At 41.8% G+C, this 14,207-nt stretch overlaps 1 protein-coding gene across 8 annotated transcripts in view; it reads right to left on the bottom strand.

The window, feature by feature from the left end:
* Positions 1-13,590, bottom strand: part of Nubpl (NUBP iron-sulfur cluster assembly factor like) — a 221,995-nt gene extending 208,405 nt beyond the window's left edge. For 4 of the 8 annotated variants that reach the window (XM_039111969.2, XM_063261670.1, XM_039111970.2 and 1 more), the window contains exons 1-3: positions 13,430-13,590; positions 12,824-12,971; positions 10,780-10,814 (exon numbers count right to left, since the gene is read on the bottom strand). In XM_039111969.2, the coding sequence (XP_038967897.1) occupies positions 10,780-10,814; positions 12,824-12,971; positions 13,430-13,537 (291 nt within the window). In that variant the 5' untranslated portion in view covers positions 13,538-13,590. 8 annotated transcript variants of the gene reach the window in all.
* Between the last annotated feature and the right edge of the window lie 617 nt (positions 13,591-14,207).

The following is a 14,207-nucleotide window of genomic DNA, read 5'->3' as shown; positions in this document are numbered from 1 at the left end:
AAATAGTTAAGTAAAATATATATTGACTTTTACTTTAAAATATTGTTTATAGAAAGTGTTAATATAACTGTTAATACTAAAAATTTGTTTGCAACTTACTATAAGATAGACATTGTACTAAGTATGTTAAATGTATTATCTCATTTTGATTTTAATTATTTGTGATAAATAAAAGCACAATTTATAGTGAACGTGCTATAGAGAAGCTATTCTACACTTGAATCTATGTATATTTTGTATTGGAGAAGTACACACTCTTTACTGAATGCTTCACAATCATTTCTCACCAATCAAGACCCAGCACTTGGGAGACAAGAGACAGTAAAAACAGAAGTTCAAGATCATCCTTAGCTATGCAGCAAACCCAGCCTTGGCTATATAGAGAGCTTAAACCCAGCCTGGGCTATATAGCGAGTTTGCATCCAGCCTAGGCTATGAGACCCTGTCTCAAAAAAACAGAAACAAACAGAAAGCTCATCATGTGAATAGACTTAGACACTAAGGATTAAAGAGAATGGGGAAAAAACAAAATCATTCTTTCCCAAATGTTCACAAACCAGCAGAAGAGATAAGTAAACCTTTGACACAGGATGTGGGGAGCTGTGCTATTCCCAGAGACAAAAACAACTACAGGGAAAGGAGTTTGTTCTACTCATGCTGAGCTGGGAGTGCATACAAAGTGTTAAAGTGGTCATCTGCAGCAGATCGATAGACACAGAGGTCTAGTGCCCAGGCATGGTAATCTAGATGAGCAACACACTAGTGTCAAAGGGACAGGGGTCTAGAACAACTGAATAACATAGAAAATGCCAAGACCAAATCAAATCAGAGTGGACAAAAACAACTCAGGAGAGAAAGAGTTTTAGTCCAAAGTCCAAGGGTGTAGTCAGTCCATCACAGCAGGAAAGCCAAGACAGCAGGAGCTTGAAGCAGCTAGTCACACTGTACAAAGAGGAAACAGAGAGCAATGAACACTGGAACTCAGCCTTCCCCTTTTTATATAGTCCAGCTCCAAGCCCAGAGAATGGAACCACCCACTTCCTACCTCAACTAATCCAATAAACATAATCCTCACAGGCATGCCTACTGGCTTAATAATCCCTCACAGTTGTGCCCAGAGCCTTGTCTAGTGGTTCTAGATCTTGCCAACTTGAAAAATAATACTAACCAACACAGTCACTAAGTTATCACCAATGTCCCCATGCAACATCACTTTGAAAAAAAAAGCTTTGTATTTACACACTGAAAATCAAGGTCAATACTCAATTCAGCCACAAAATAAAGATGTATTTTGTGTTATGCAAACCTTAAGCACTGTACTAGCTGGAGTTAGAGGTAGCCAAGACAAACAACTTGGGATAGAGGAGTGAGGCTATCCATTTAGTTGGTTGGTTGGTTGTCTAGTTGTCTGGTTGTCTAGTTAGTTGGTTGGTTGGTTGGTTGGTTGGTTGGTTGGTTGGTTAGTTGGTTGGTTGAAATAGTATCTCAGTATGTTATCCAGACTGGCTTCAAATGGCTAGCTCAAATAAATATCCTGCCTCAGCATGTGTAATAGCTGAGACTACAGGTACATGCCACATCATAGGCTTGATTTAAGATGAGTTTCACTGTGTGGCATAGGCTATAACAGTTTTTAAAGATTTATTTTTAATTATATATATATGTATATATATAATCATATAATATGATATATGCATATGAGTACAGGTTTCCTTGTAGGCCAGAGGGAGGCATCGGGGCCCTCTGGAGCTAGAGTCACAAATGACTATGGGCCACAAAAATTCAAGTCCTTGGCAAGAGGACTCACTCTTAACCACTGTGTCATGTCTCCAAGCCCTACTATACAATTCTTAATGCTAAGAATCAAAACATAGGAGCATTAGGTTAAAAGTGCACTACTAGGTTGCCAATCAATCTCAGTTATGTTATTTTTCCTTGGTGATTCTGAACAAGTCACTTAATTTCTATGTGCTTTTACTTCCTGTCTATTGTGGGGACTGTAAGAGTAGCTGTTAAATATAATAATAAAGAGAATAAAACAGTCACAGGCAGCCCAAGAAAGTAGCTGCCACAAGAAACACTTCAGAAAATGCAGTTTATTGAAAGACTTGAGGCCTAAACACCATACGGGACCACAATGTGGAAAGGAGAGCATTACCAAAAATGGTGCAATATATGAGAGAGACCAAACATAGGGCTTACGTAGAAGGAGAGGCTGACCTTCAAACCTAGGAAAGGAGCTTCAGTAAGGGTGAGAATAAGAGACAGGGAGAGACAGACAAGCAGACCATGAGAAGAAAGCCAGAGGCGCTCTACAGCAATCCCAATATCAGACTTCTGTGAGCTTTGGGAATGAAGATCGGGAGTTTTACATCATGTAAGTTAATTCAACATAGTGTATGTAACAAAGAGCGTGAAAGAACAAGGTGCTGTTAGAACCACTGATTAGGGATATAGGTTAATACTGTCCCAGAGAGAGCAACAGGGAGGTGTGGCCTAAAAGTTTCAGGCTTTGAGATCCTGCCTCTAAAGATTGACTGACCTCTTAAAGGGACCGGATCCTGTTTTAACAGAGCCTCGTCCTTCGCCATTGCTACAAAAAGGAGATGAGCTGAGAAACAAGTCATGAGAATTACTCTATGTAAAGTGCTAACTATCTGTGCTACTATAGTAAGTGCTCAGTAAGTGTTAGTTATAAAAATACTAGAATGACCACATGAATGCAACAATAATAAAAAAAAACATGCCATTGAATTTCACAACACTGGGGAAAGACCCTAGGAAGGAATTCAAACATTTTACTGACCTACCCTCAGAGAAACACTAACTGATAAACTATGTAAGCACTATTAGCAACCCACAGATGTGCACTGAGACAGTAGCTGGATCTTTTAAGCATTCAATTCTGCCTCTCCCAACATTTACATCCTTATACAGGATAGGCATATAGGTAGCCTGAGAAACAGGACACAGAACTCTGAAGAAAACTGCTCAGAACATTCCTGTAGAAATGTAGAAGGCTATAAAACAATAGAATGCTTTGCGAATAGCAGTCAAGGTTTTGGGGTGTAAATCTGAGCAGGACAGCTATGTGATTCCAACAGTTATGGGTGAACTGGCAGGGTGCACAGGAAGAATTGGAGCACACGCAGGAAGGGTGTCACACCATGGTGTGCTAGTTGTGACCTCCCAGTAGCTCACTGTCTTGTCGGTTTCTAGTTTCTCTATCTGAGACAGAGTAGGCACTCAGTGACTGAGGTATAAATGAATGAACAAGCAGTCATTACAATGGGAATAGCAGAAACAGATGCACACTGGAAAGAATTGAGACAAGGAAATGAGCTGGCTGAGAAAATGCAGCCAGACAGAGTGCAATCAATGAAGGCTGTCAAACTCATCAACATGGCGTGGTCTTCCCTAACTCTTTCCATGAGAAACAAACATGACTCTATTCATGAAAAGACCCTGCTGGGGGAAACTGCTTTTGTCTGAAATAAAAGCCATTCATCATGAGTAATTTATTGTTGTATTTGCCCTTGGATCTATTTCATCATCTTAAGACATCTGTCTTCCTTTTATCTTTGCTGGTTTATAGAACTTTGAGATTATACAATGTTTCTACTACAAAACAAAATAGAATCATTTTTATTAAGTAAAATCTTATAGGTTTTGATTAACGCTTACTTTCTCATTCACAAAAGAAATTGCTACAAAAAGTCTCAACTATATACCATCAAAAAAACCAAAAAACAAAAAACAAAAATCCTGGGTAGAGCTAGGAACACAGCTCAGTAGTAGAGCACCGGCTAGCAACAATAGACCCTGGGTTCAATTTCTACTACCACAGAACAACTAAGAGACAGCTAAGACCGACACACACACACACACACACACACACACACACACACACACACACACACACTACATAGATATTTATATGTACAACACACTTTTTCTACAGTGTATGTTTATTTTTTCTTTATGTTCCCAGGGAGTCTGACAGCGAACATCACAGGTACTCCATATACTTCCGGAAATAAAATGAGTTGTCTTAGGAAGCACATCAACTACTTCTGATGGCCTTTGGCCTTTCTGTTTCCTTCTGTCAGACTCAGTGCTCTTGCCCAGTGTACATTAAAGTTATACTGAAGGGTTGGAAAGATGACTCAGCAGTTAAGAGCATCTGACTGTTTTTCCATGGGATCTGGGTTAGATTCTCAGAACACACACAACACCACAACTATCTGTATACAAACCATGTGATACAAAGACATAAATGCAGGCAAAACACCCATACACCTAAGAATAATAAATTAATGCTTCTAAAGACTTCTTTAAAAATGATACTGTAAAAGAATAAAACTCGTAATAAAAGTAGTTGAGAACAATAGAAGAGAAATCAAAAAACAGAGGATTGTCAATATTAAAGGTCAGTAGTATGTTAGGTAAACGTTAGAGGGGGCCAGGGCTGCTTGATTCGCAGTGTTTGTGACATGTGAACACAAATTACACACACACACACACACACACACACACACACATTCACACACACTCACATATACACACAACTGTTTAAACTAGTGTAAACTGGAGTACACACCTGTAATATCAGCACTTACAAAGATGAGGGAGAGGGAGTGTGAGTTCAAAGGCCAGCCTGGACTACAAAACAAGTGCTGAGAATACATACATACATACATACATACATACATACATACATACATACATACATAAGCAAGCACGCTCACTCGCTCGCTTACTGGCTCTTCCCTCAGGATGGCTACCTAAACATGCATGTTGATTTTCCTTTTCTTCCAAACTCCACTGAAATAAGAGGGAAAGTCAGCTAAAACTAAACTACCCTGCATTTAAAACTAAAACAGAAAAAAGGCTATTGACAGAGCAGACATTTTAAGAAAGTTCCAGATCTCTCTAGGTCCATGGTTTCAGCCCTCAGCACTGAAGCATGCGGAGGGTTCCGTCAGCCTGCACAGGGCTGTGCTGCAACTCTAAGTCTGAAGTAGGGTTGAACTTCTGTGTGTCCACAGTGGGGAGTGGGGGCGAGAAAGCAACTATCCTATTGTCCTAAATAAACAAAGGCTAAGAAGAAACAAGAAAAAAAGCCACATTACTAGTTAATTCTAATTATCAGCGTCAAGAAAATGCTACAAAACACCCCCCTTCTTTTTATAAGGAACATTAAACTCAAGGTAAGAAATAGGTCTAGAAAATTGGAGAAAGCAATCTCTAAACATAAATTTAGAAGTGCTAAATAACTGTAATTGAGCAGAGGGGTACAGAAAAGAGTTTAAGGCCTGTTGAGAAACACAAATGGCAAACAGCCAAAAAGCACGAGAGAAAATGAACCGCACACAGGTCAGCGCTGCTCCCACAACGAGAACAGGCACAGATGAAGAGAAGCCTCCTCTAAACTGAGAACACACGCAGCCAATTTTCAACCATGCGGCAGCTTTTAAAGCCAACAACTCGCCACATATTTGTGACAATTTTAAACTTTAAAAGCCATAAAGAAAGCCTTAAAAGCTTCGAGGGGAAAACAACACATGTTATTACAGAGTAATATAGATCAAAAAAGCATCAGACATCATCATTAGCATTTCAGCAGAAAATGGAATATTGTTTTCAAAGTTCAAAAAGTGGTTCTGAGCCTAGAATTCTACGTGGTCATTTAAATTATCCAATATAAAGATGTCTTCAGGAATTAAAGAACCTGGAGAGCTGACTTCCTGTTAGTCCTCATCTGCCACTTCCTTCCGGACAAAGCCTCACAGAAGTCCACTGGGCGGCGTGAATGACTAACAGAGGTAGTGCTGCAGCAATGCCACGCCCACCGCCTCCAGCTCCTTCCTGTCCTCCTTGCGCTCTTGCCCTCACTCTTAGGATTGAGCTGAACCTACCAACGAGTCTAGACAAGATCTTCACCTTAACTACCCCACCAATTCTCGTTTGCTATTAAGGGTAAGCTGCATGAATAGGACACTTTTAGCCACTAATCTGCCTGCTAACACAGAAGATACATCCAGGATACATCCAGAAAAGCAAACAAGAAATTCAGAGGAAAGGACAAGACAAAAGAGATGCCAGAATGGATGTCCTCCAGAGAGGAAGGGAGCTGTAAAGAAATGGGTTTTTAATTTGATGGTAGACTCCTCGATGCAGGGGCACGCCTTTAAAGAAGCACTGCAGCATCTGTGCTCAGTAGGTCCAGTTGGGACAGTTGTTCTGCACTGAATGAGGTGAGTGGTTTAGACAAACACTGGATGTGTAATATCCTGACTGTCAGAAACAAGGGCCACAAGCTTCAGACATGAACATACCTAGCTCTGCATTCTAGTAAATTCTGGCTCTCCACTGAGCAGTACACCTACATACATAATCTATGCGTGCTGTCCGTAGAGAACTAAGACTGCAGGGCAGGAAGTAAGTGACAAGTGCAGCCACAACCAAACACATTAGCTAATTAATTAATTCTTACCTGAATTTCATATATATACATTGAATTTACACATTATATATTTCATATATATCAGGACAAAATACGATAGAACATATTTAAAACCTAGTAAGTTGAAAATAAGAAACTATATGAAATAATATTTCATAAATATGGGGTTGGGGATTTAGCTCAGTGGTAGAGTGCTTGCCTAGGAAGCGCAAGGCCCTGGGTTCGGTCCCCAGCTCCGAAAAAAAGAACCAAAAAAAAATATTTCATAAATATGAAATGGATATTAAAATAAATTATGAAATAGATATGTTATTAAGTAATGACTTTCAGGGTTACATATGTTCAGTGTTAATTTTCATTCTTATTTTAATATCTTTTTTATCTTTATTAACAAGTATTTATTTACATTTCGATTGTTATTCCTTTTCCCGGTTTCCAGGCCAACATCCCCCTAACCCCTCCCCCTCCCCTTCCATATGGGCTTCCCCTCCCCATCCTCCCCACATTACCACCCTACCCCCAACAATCATGTTCACCGGGGGTTCAGTCTTGGCAGGACCAAGGGCTTCCCCTTCCACTGGTGCTCTTACTAGGCTATTCATTGCTACCTATGAGGTTGGAGTCCAGGGTCAGTCCATGTATAGTCTTTAGGTAGTGGCTTAGTCCCTGGAAGCTCTGGTTGCTTGGCATAGTTGTTCATAAGGGGTCTCAAGCTCCTTCAAGCTCTTTGAGTTCTTTCTCTGATTCCTTCAATGGGGTCCCGTTCTCAGTTCAGTGGTTTGCTGCTGGCATTCGCCTCTGTATTTGCTGTATTCTGGCTGTGTCTCTCAGGAGCGATCTACATCCGGCTCCTGTCGGCCTGCACTTCTTTGCTTCATCCATCTTGTCTAATTGGATGGCTGTATATGTATGGGCCACATGTTGGGCAGGCTCTGAATGGGTGTTCCTTCAGCCCCTGTTCTAAACTTTGCCTCCCTATTCCCTGCCAAGAGTTTTCTTGTTCCCCTTTTAATATCTAAAAACAGATAATATCTATTTAAAATAATAGTATAAATATTTCTATAAACTACAGCTAAAATAAAAGACAAATATATTTTCTGGAGAACATTTACATAACTTGCTTAGCATGTATGAATCTAATGTAACACTGCCATTGTAGGGACAGCAAAATGTTTCAGCCAGTAAAAGCATTTGCCACACAAGTCTCACAGCCTGAGTTTGATCCCAGAACCCACATAAAAATATCAAGATGATGGGTTGTGTCTGTAATCCCAGAATTCCCACTGTAAAATGGGGCAGAGACAAGAAAATCCCCAGGGCCGCGAGCCAGCTAGCCTGAAGCGTGTAGCAGCAGAACACTCACTCACACGCGTGTGCGCGTGCACACACACACACACACACTCCCCAAAGTCCTTGGTCTCAACATCCATGACATGCATGTGCCTGCACACACATACACAGTATTAGTAAACACAATTTGCAAAGTGAAAGAAAGAAAAGGATGTCATTGTAGCGGGCTGGGGAGGTGGCTCTGTGGTAGAGCATTGAGCCTAGAATGCATGAGGCCCTGGGTTCAATCTTCCAGTCCCAGAAAGAAGGAAAAACCAACCTTAATTTTTGAAAATTCATATGGAAACCTACTACTATAGATGTTTCCTAAACTATAAACAAATATAAAAGGAAGATAAATTAGTTACCATATAATGGGGGGAGGCAATATCCCAACTAGACATCTTATGTCATCTACAGTTCCAAGAATAGGTAACAAATTGGCAAAGATGTCCCACAGACAAACACACACACACACACACACACACACACACACCTGCAGACATCACACACTATTGCCAAGTATACCGGTTACTCTCCATTATCTGGTGGTAAGGCCCTATTACCAAAGACAGCACTTGCTTACGTCACTGAACATGGAGAAGCTGGGCTGGTGCCAACTTCACCCCTCCTGACAAGTTCATGGTGCTGGAAAATACTCGGCATGCTACCAGAGAAGAAAAGTAATCAATTTCACCCACTGCTTCTGCTTGAAGATATACTGGTACAATTGAGGCATAAACGTTGTGGTAGTTATCAACCACTCTTTGATTGGACTTCAGGCCTGCTCCATGAGGGGTCTGACCCTGTCTGACCTTGCTAAGGTAGCCAACAACCTGAGACTATATACGTAGGTCACAGACCTGGGGAAAACCCAATACTTTCATTCTGCCAAAGGAACGCAGTGATAAAAACACTCCTACTCATGTCTCATTGCTATACCCATAGACCAGCGCGTCACTCGACCCCCATCAGAGCTCATTGCTATACCCATAGACCAGCGCGTCACTCGACCCCCATCAGAGCTCATTGCTATACCCATAGACCAGCGCACTGCTCGATCCCCATCAGAGCTCATTGCTATACCCATAGACCAGCACACCACTCAACCCCCATCAGAGCTCATTGCTATACCCATAGACCAGCGCACCGCTCGATCCCCATCAGAGCTGTTTCCTGCAGCAGATGGGAAGTCGCACAGAGATCGACTGGAGCGCAGAGATCGACTGGAGCGCTCAGTCATAAATGGGATGACCTCACCAAACTCCTCCCCTGAAGACTCGGGGATCATTGCAGAAGCGGAAGCAGAAAGGTTCTAAGAGCCAGAGGTGGTAGATGAGCTCAGGGAAAGAGCGAGAGCCTTCCTGACACAGCAGGACCGACACTCAAACAGATCCCAAACAAGCTAAAACCCGACAAAATCTCAGTGCTGGGAAGGGAAGTGGTCACAAAGTCTTACCCTGAGGAGGAGGCTATCTGCAACTGACACCTGCTGCCAGTCAGAAAATCAGTTTTCCTCAGCGGTGTGTCGCTGGGTACATCAGCCACACTCCAAAGGGCAACGCAAAAATAGACTCCATGTTCTTGTTGGTTTGTGTGTGCTTTTTGTTTCAGTGTGGGTTTGTTTTGGTTTCTTCTATTCTTTTCCTTAATTGGTTTTCTTTATTTTTTTAGGATTTTTTTTATTTCTTTATTTTTAGTTCACCATCTGTTCTGGTTTTGTTTGCTGCTGTTTGTTTTTCCTGTTTTTGTTTTTTCAGAGAAAACATGAAGTTAAATAGGTAGGGAGATGAGGAGAATCTGAGGGGAATTAGAGAAGGGAAAAGGATATGACAAAAAAGAAAAAGAAGAAAAAGCCACTGTGATGGGCTAGGGAGGGCGGTGTAGAAGGCCACTCTACAATCTATGACGCCCTTGACTCAACCGCACAGGAAGAGATAAATAAATCCCCTGTCCTTTAACTGGAGGAAGTGGAGAGGAGGGGAACCAACCTAAGGATCCACCCAAAAGAAAAGTGATCAACCATGACAGCAGCAGCCAAAAGCGTGGGGTGCAGGGGCTGGGGCCATGGCTCAGCAGTTTGGAGAACTGCTGTTTATGCAGAGGACCCAAGTTCTCTCCCCAGAGCCAGCACGGCAGCTCACAAACACATGCGACTCCAGTGACCTCCTCGGGCTTTTTCACATGCATGATGACATAAACTCACACAAACACACAACATAGAGGCCATAAACTTTAAAAGTGAATGAGGGCTATCACAAATACACATGAATGTGTGGGTGAAGAGATGGAAAGATACATACAAAGCTAGCCTACGATCAACTGTATGGTGTAAAAGGCGAATAAACAATCCTTCAAGCTTACATTATATACATAGTCTATTCGAATTCTGCTCCATAGGACTAACACTATTTCTAGGGTCTTTTTTTTTTTTTCTTTTCTTTTTTTCGGAGCTGGGGACCGAACCCAGGGCCTTGCGCTTGTTAGGCAAGCGCTCTACCACTGACCTAAATCCCCAACTCCATTTCTAGGGTCTTTTAACTTGTCTTGTTGAGTTAAATAAGTTGAAACTTGTTTCTGATGAACCAGGCAGGCATGGGAGCCCACATCTGTAATCTCAAGAAGTTGAGCAGAAGAATTCTGAGCAGCTTGAGCTTAAGCCTACGTTCTGGACATGTTTGGGAGTTACCCATGGCCCTAGCTTCAGGAAGAGTTGAGCCCGCATTACTACCATCACAGACACAGACTGCAGCAGTACGTTTTTATTTTGAAAAATGGACTGTGTGCAAGAACATGAAAGCTACCATAGGATACATGGTCAACATTTAACTACAACACCACTGTCACTACATGGCGCAGTCCTAGTGGCAGCATTCTTGGTCACTTAAAAGCATGCACCGACCGAAAGTAGACTATGCGGCTCCACTCCATCACTGCCTGAAAAACTCTGCAATGTATCAGTATTTCTGTGGAGGAACACTTACCGAATCATTCGCAGCCAGGGCGAGAGCAAGGTTCACTGAAAGAAACAGAAAGAGCTCAGTTTAGTAACCTTCCTTCTGTGAAGACTGACTCACCCTGTCCTTCACTTGCAAAGCAACACTGGAGAGAGGATGCAGAAGAACAAAACAGAAGATAACTTTGCAACTCCTAAGAGATGCCTGCCTCCTACTGGGCATTTTCAATAGCCCATTTATACTCTCTTACAAATTTGTTCAAATATTTCACCTAGTTCTTCTTAAAGTGATGGTAATGAAATGTATAGTTTACTTTCACGGTTTATTCATGAAAATTAACAGTTTGGTGTCTAGTAGATGTAACCCATTCTCCTTTTAAATAAATGGTGTTATAGGTATCTGCCTAGACCGCTCACACATACACAAGCATACAAAGGCCTGGGATGCTCTGCACAAAAGGAGCTGAAGGAGATAAATGGTGAGGGTAGACTATGGCAGCCAAATGGCCTATGCCAGTGATTCCAGAACAAGGAAGAGAGAAGCAGTATCCCCAGAACAGTATCCCCAGAAGCAGTATCCCCAGAACAGAGGTAACTGGCTTTGCCACCGTACTACAGCCGAGTGCACAGCCTACAGTACTACATTTGCAGGACTGGCAAACACCGGTCCTAATCCCACCCGTGTTCCATAGTGTGAATCCCAGCTCCTTGCAGAACAACGCTGTCGGTTTCATCAGGAAAGTAGTTACAAGCACAAACTGCAAAGCAGACCCGGATCTGAAACCAGCTCCACTGTCTTTTATTGTGAATAACCCTGGCTGCTTTTAAAATAAACAGTTACAGGTATCTGTATGGCTATAGGTTTTTATCTGTCAGTCTGCTTCCTCCTCTAGAAAATAAAGCCATCTCCTACTTTTTAAGTGTTGTGAGGATTAAAAGAATATTGCATATAAAGTTTATTGAATCTAGGGCATGGTACTTACAAATCCACTCATATATTAAAAATAATTTGAACTCCAGATAGATAGTAGGTAAATCATCTAATTTTTAAAACCAACCTTTTTTAGATGACCTCCTCGGGCTGATGACGGTGACAGCATAGAGCTGTGTGTCACTGGAACTTTCAAAATATAAAATATTTACTTGCCAGTATAGCTCAACAAGGCTGATGAAGTCAGTACATGGGTACGGCTACAAGAAGTTTCTCGCATCATCATTCCTTATCATCTCTTTAGAAATAAAAGATTTCTTTTGGAAATAAGTATTAGTCTTGGGTGTTGATTCTATTTTAGAACTCATAATCTTTGGTGCTTAAAACACCATCTTAGTGACAAATTACAATCACCAAAAAGAGCCACAAAAAAGGTTCTCCACCAATATACTATATTGATAAAGAGGATGTGAAGATGTGTAGAGGACTTAGAGAGGAGATGGCTCCAAACAGGTAAAGTGCTTGCCTCAGAAGCACAGGACCTGGGTGTGAGCACAGCACTGGGGAAATCAGGGGAGGGACAGGCAGATCCTGAGAGCTCAGTGGCCAAGCAGTCATTGAAAAATGTGGAGAACAACAAAGATGTTTCCTTCTGCCCTCCACACACATGCACCTGAAGACAGGAACATAGTCTTTGGTGACTTTATAAATGCTATAAATTATGTGATTAAATGAAAAACAAACACAATAATAAATGTTCTCCTTGCAAATATTCAGGTGAAGAACAGACATAATTTAGCATACAGTTACTAGATGTTTTAAAAGTAACAGCAACCAGTTACTAGGCACTTTTATGGAAAAGACACTAGGCTAAGTGGTTAACATAATTTGCATACCATCCTCTGATAGAGATTCCCAGATCAGTGAACAGAATATCGGTAGGCAAGCTAACTCTTTGCTCTATTGAATAGGCAATCTGGAAACGAACGTGTTTTAGTTCAGCTTCCAGCCGTTATCAAATCCTAATACTAAGGAACCAATGTTAGAAACATCACAAATATGAAGCCTGAAAAGTGGTCATTTACAGTGCATTTGAGAGCACAATTTATTAGTCAGGAGGGGAAGGAACACCTTACAATACCTGCCGTGGTAGACTTTCCAACACCACCCTTTCCAGAGGCCACAACAATAACTTCTCTAACACCCTCTATAGGCTTCTGCTTAGGAAGTCCTCGGGACATGATTTGGGTTCTTCTTTGTTTCAAGGCCTCACCCTCAGCACCTAATAACTTAAAAAACAAAAAAGGGTGATTTAAACCAATCATCCTCCTTACTGCATTACTACGCTGTAAAAGAGAAAAGAATCCAGAGTTTGGGTCTATTAGGGCTTTCTTTTCTAATTCTGTTCATTGACATAGATTTAGTCGTTAAGTGCTCTTTATCGACTGCTAATCTCAAGATAAAGATAAACTATTCAAGCTGAAATCTGTCTGCCAGTATAGGTGAGGATGTTTAAAAAAACAACAACTAAAGTTGCCTTTTTACCGAGTTAAGCCCTTCTCCTTTTTACCGAGTTAAGTCCTTCTCCTTAACCTATTCACTAAATAACCCCAAGACAAGAGAGCAATGCACACTCGGGACAGTTTGGGACCACAAGCCCCAGCCACCTTCTAGGAAGCCCGCTAGCGGGAGCGCGCAGGCGCATGCGGTACGGCCCGTACCACCCCCGCCCGCGCTCCGCACACACCTGACGCCCACAACCCAAAGCTCGGCACCCCAGGGGCAGGGCAGCGGCCACGCCACCACCCCGGAGTGACACCCCGCCAAAGAGCAGCAAACGCCGCCAGGTCCCCATGGCTCAAAGCTCTTCCCGGGGCCAGGGTGGAAGCACTTCGCGCCCGGCGCGGAGAAATGACGTCACGTAGCAACCCTTGGCTTCCCTTGCCTGGAGATGAACCTGATTGGTGTTTCTTCAGCTCAGGCATTCCATTTGTTTTAATTGTTTGTCATCAACTACAAACATTTTTGCAGCGTTTGACCAAATATTCCCAAGGACTTTTCACATGTAACAGTTTATTTTATTCTTTCAGAGTAGACAAGAAGACTTATTAGGAAAAAAAAATTTTTTTTATGTTTGAAGGGCGGTTTTATGCTAGGGATCAACCCAGGTCCTCCTTCACACTTGGCAAGCACACTACCAAAGAACTGCTACATCGCCAATCCTCCTCTCTTGTTAATAATTTAAAATTTGAGATTTAGAAATTTTTAATAAGACGTCCTGTCTTAAGAGAACTCGGAAATTCTAGAACACGAAGATTAAGTTTTTCTTACCGCATAGTACCACATATGGTCACTTCAGCGATGCCACTTTTAAGATTATTACATTTTACACACACACACACACACACACACACACACACACACACACACTGCGTGTGACTTAGAGTGCAACTGTGCGCTAAGCTAGTCCCTGCTTCTATGCTTGTGTTGCTAATGGTTCACAAAAGAGAGGTGAGGATGAGTTA

The sequence above is a fragment of the Rattus norvegicus genome, chromosome 6 (genome assembly GCF_036323735.1).
Source record: "Rattus norvegicus strain BN/NHsdMcwi chromosome 6, GRCr8, whole genome shotgun sequence".
NCBI lineage: Eukaryota > Metazoa > Chordata > Mammalia > Rodentia > Muridae > Rattus > Rattus norvegicus.
The sequence above is the reverse complement of the archived record's forward strand: the minus strand, read 5'-3'. Positions and strand labels throughout refer to the sequence as shown.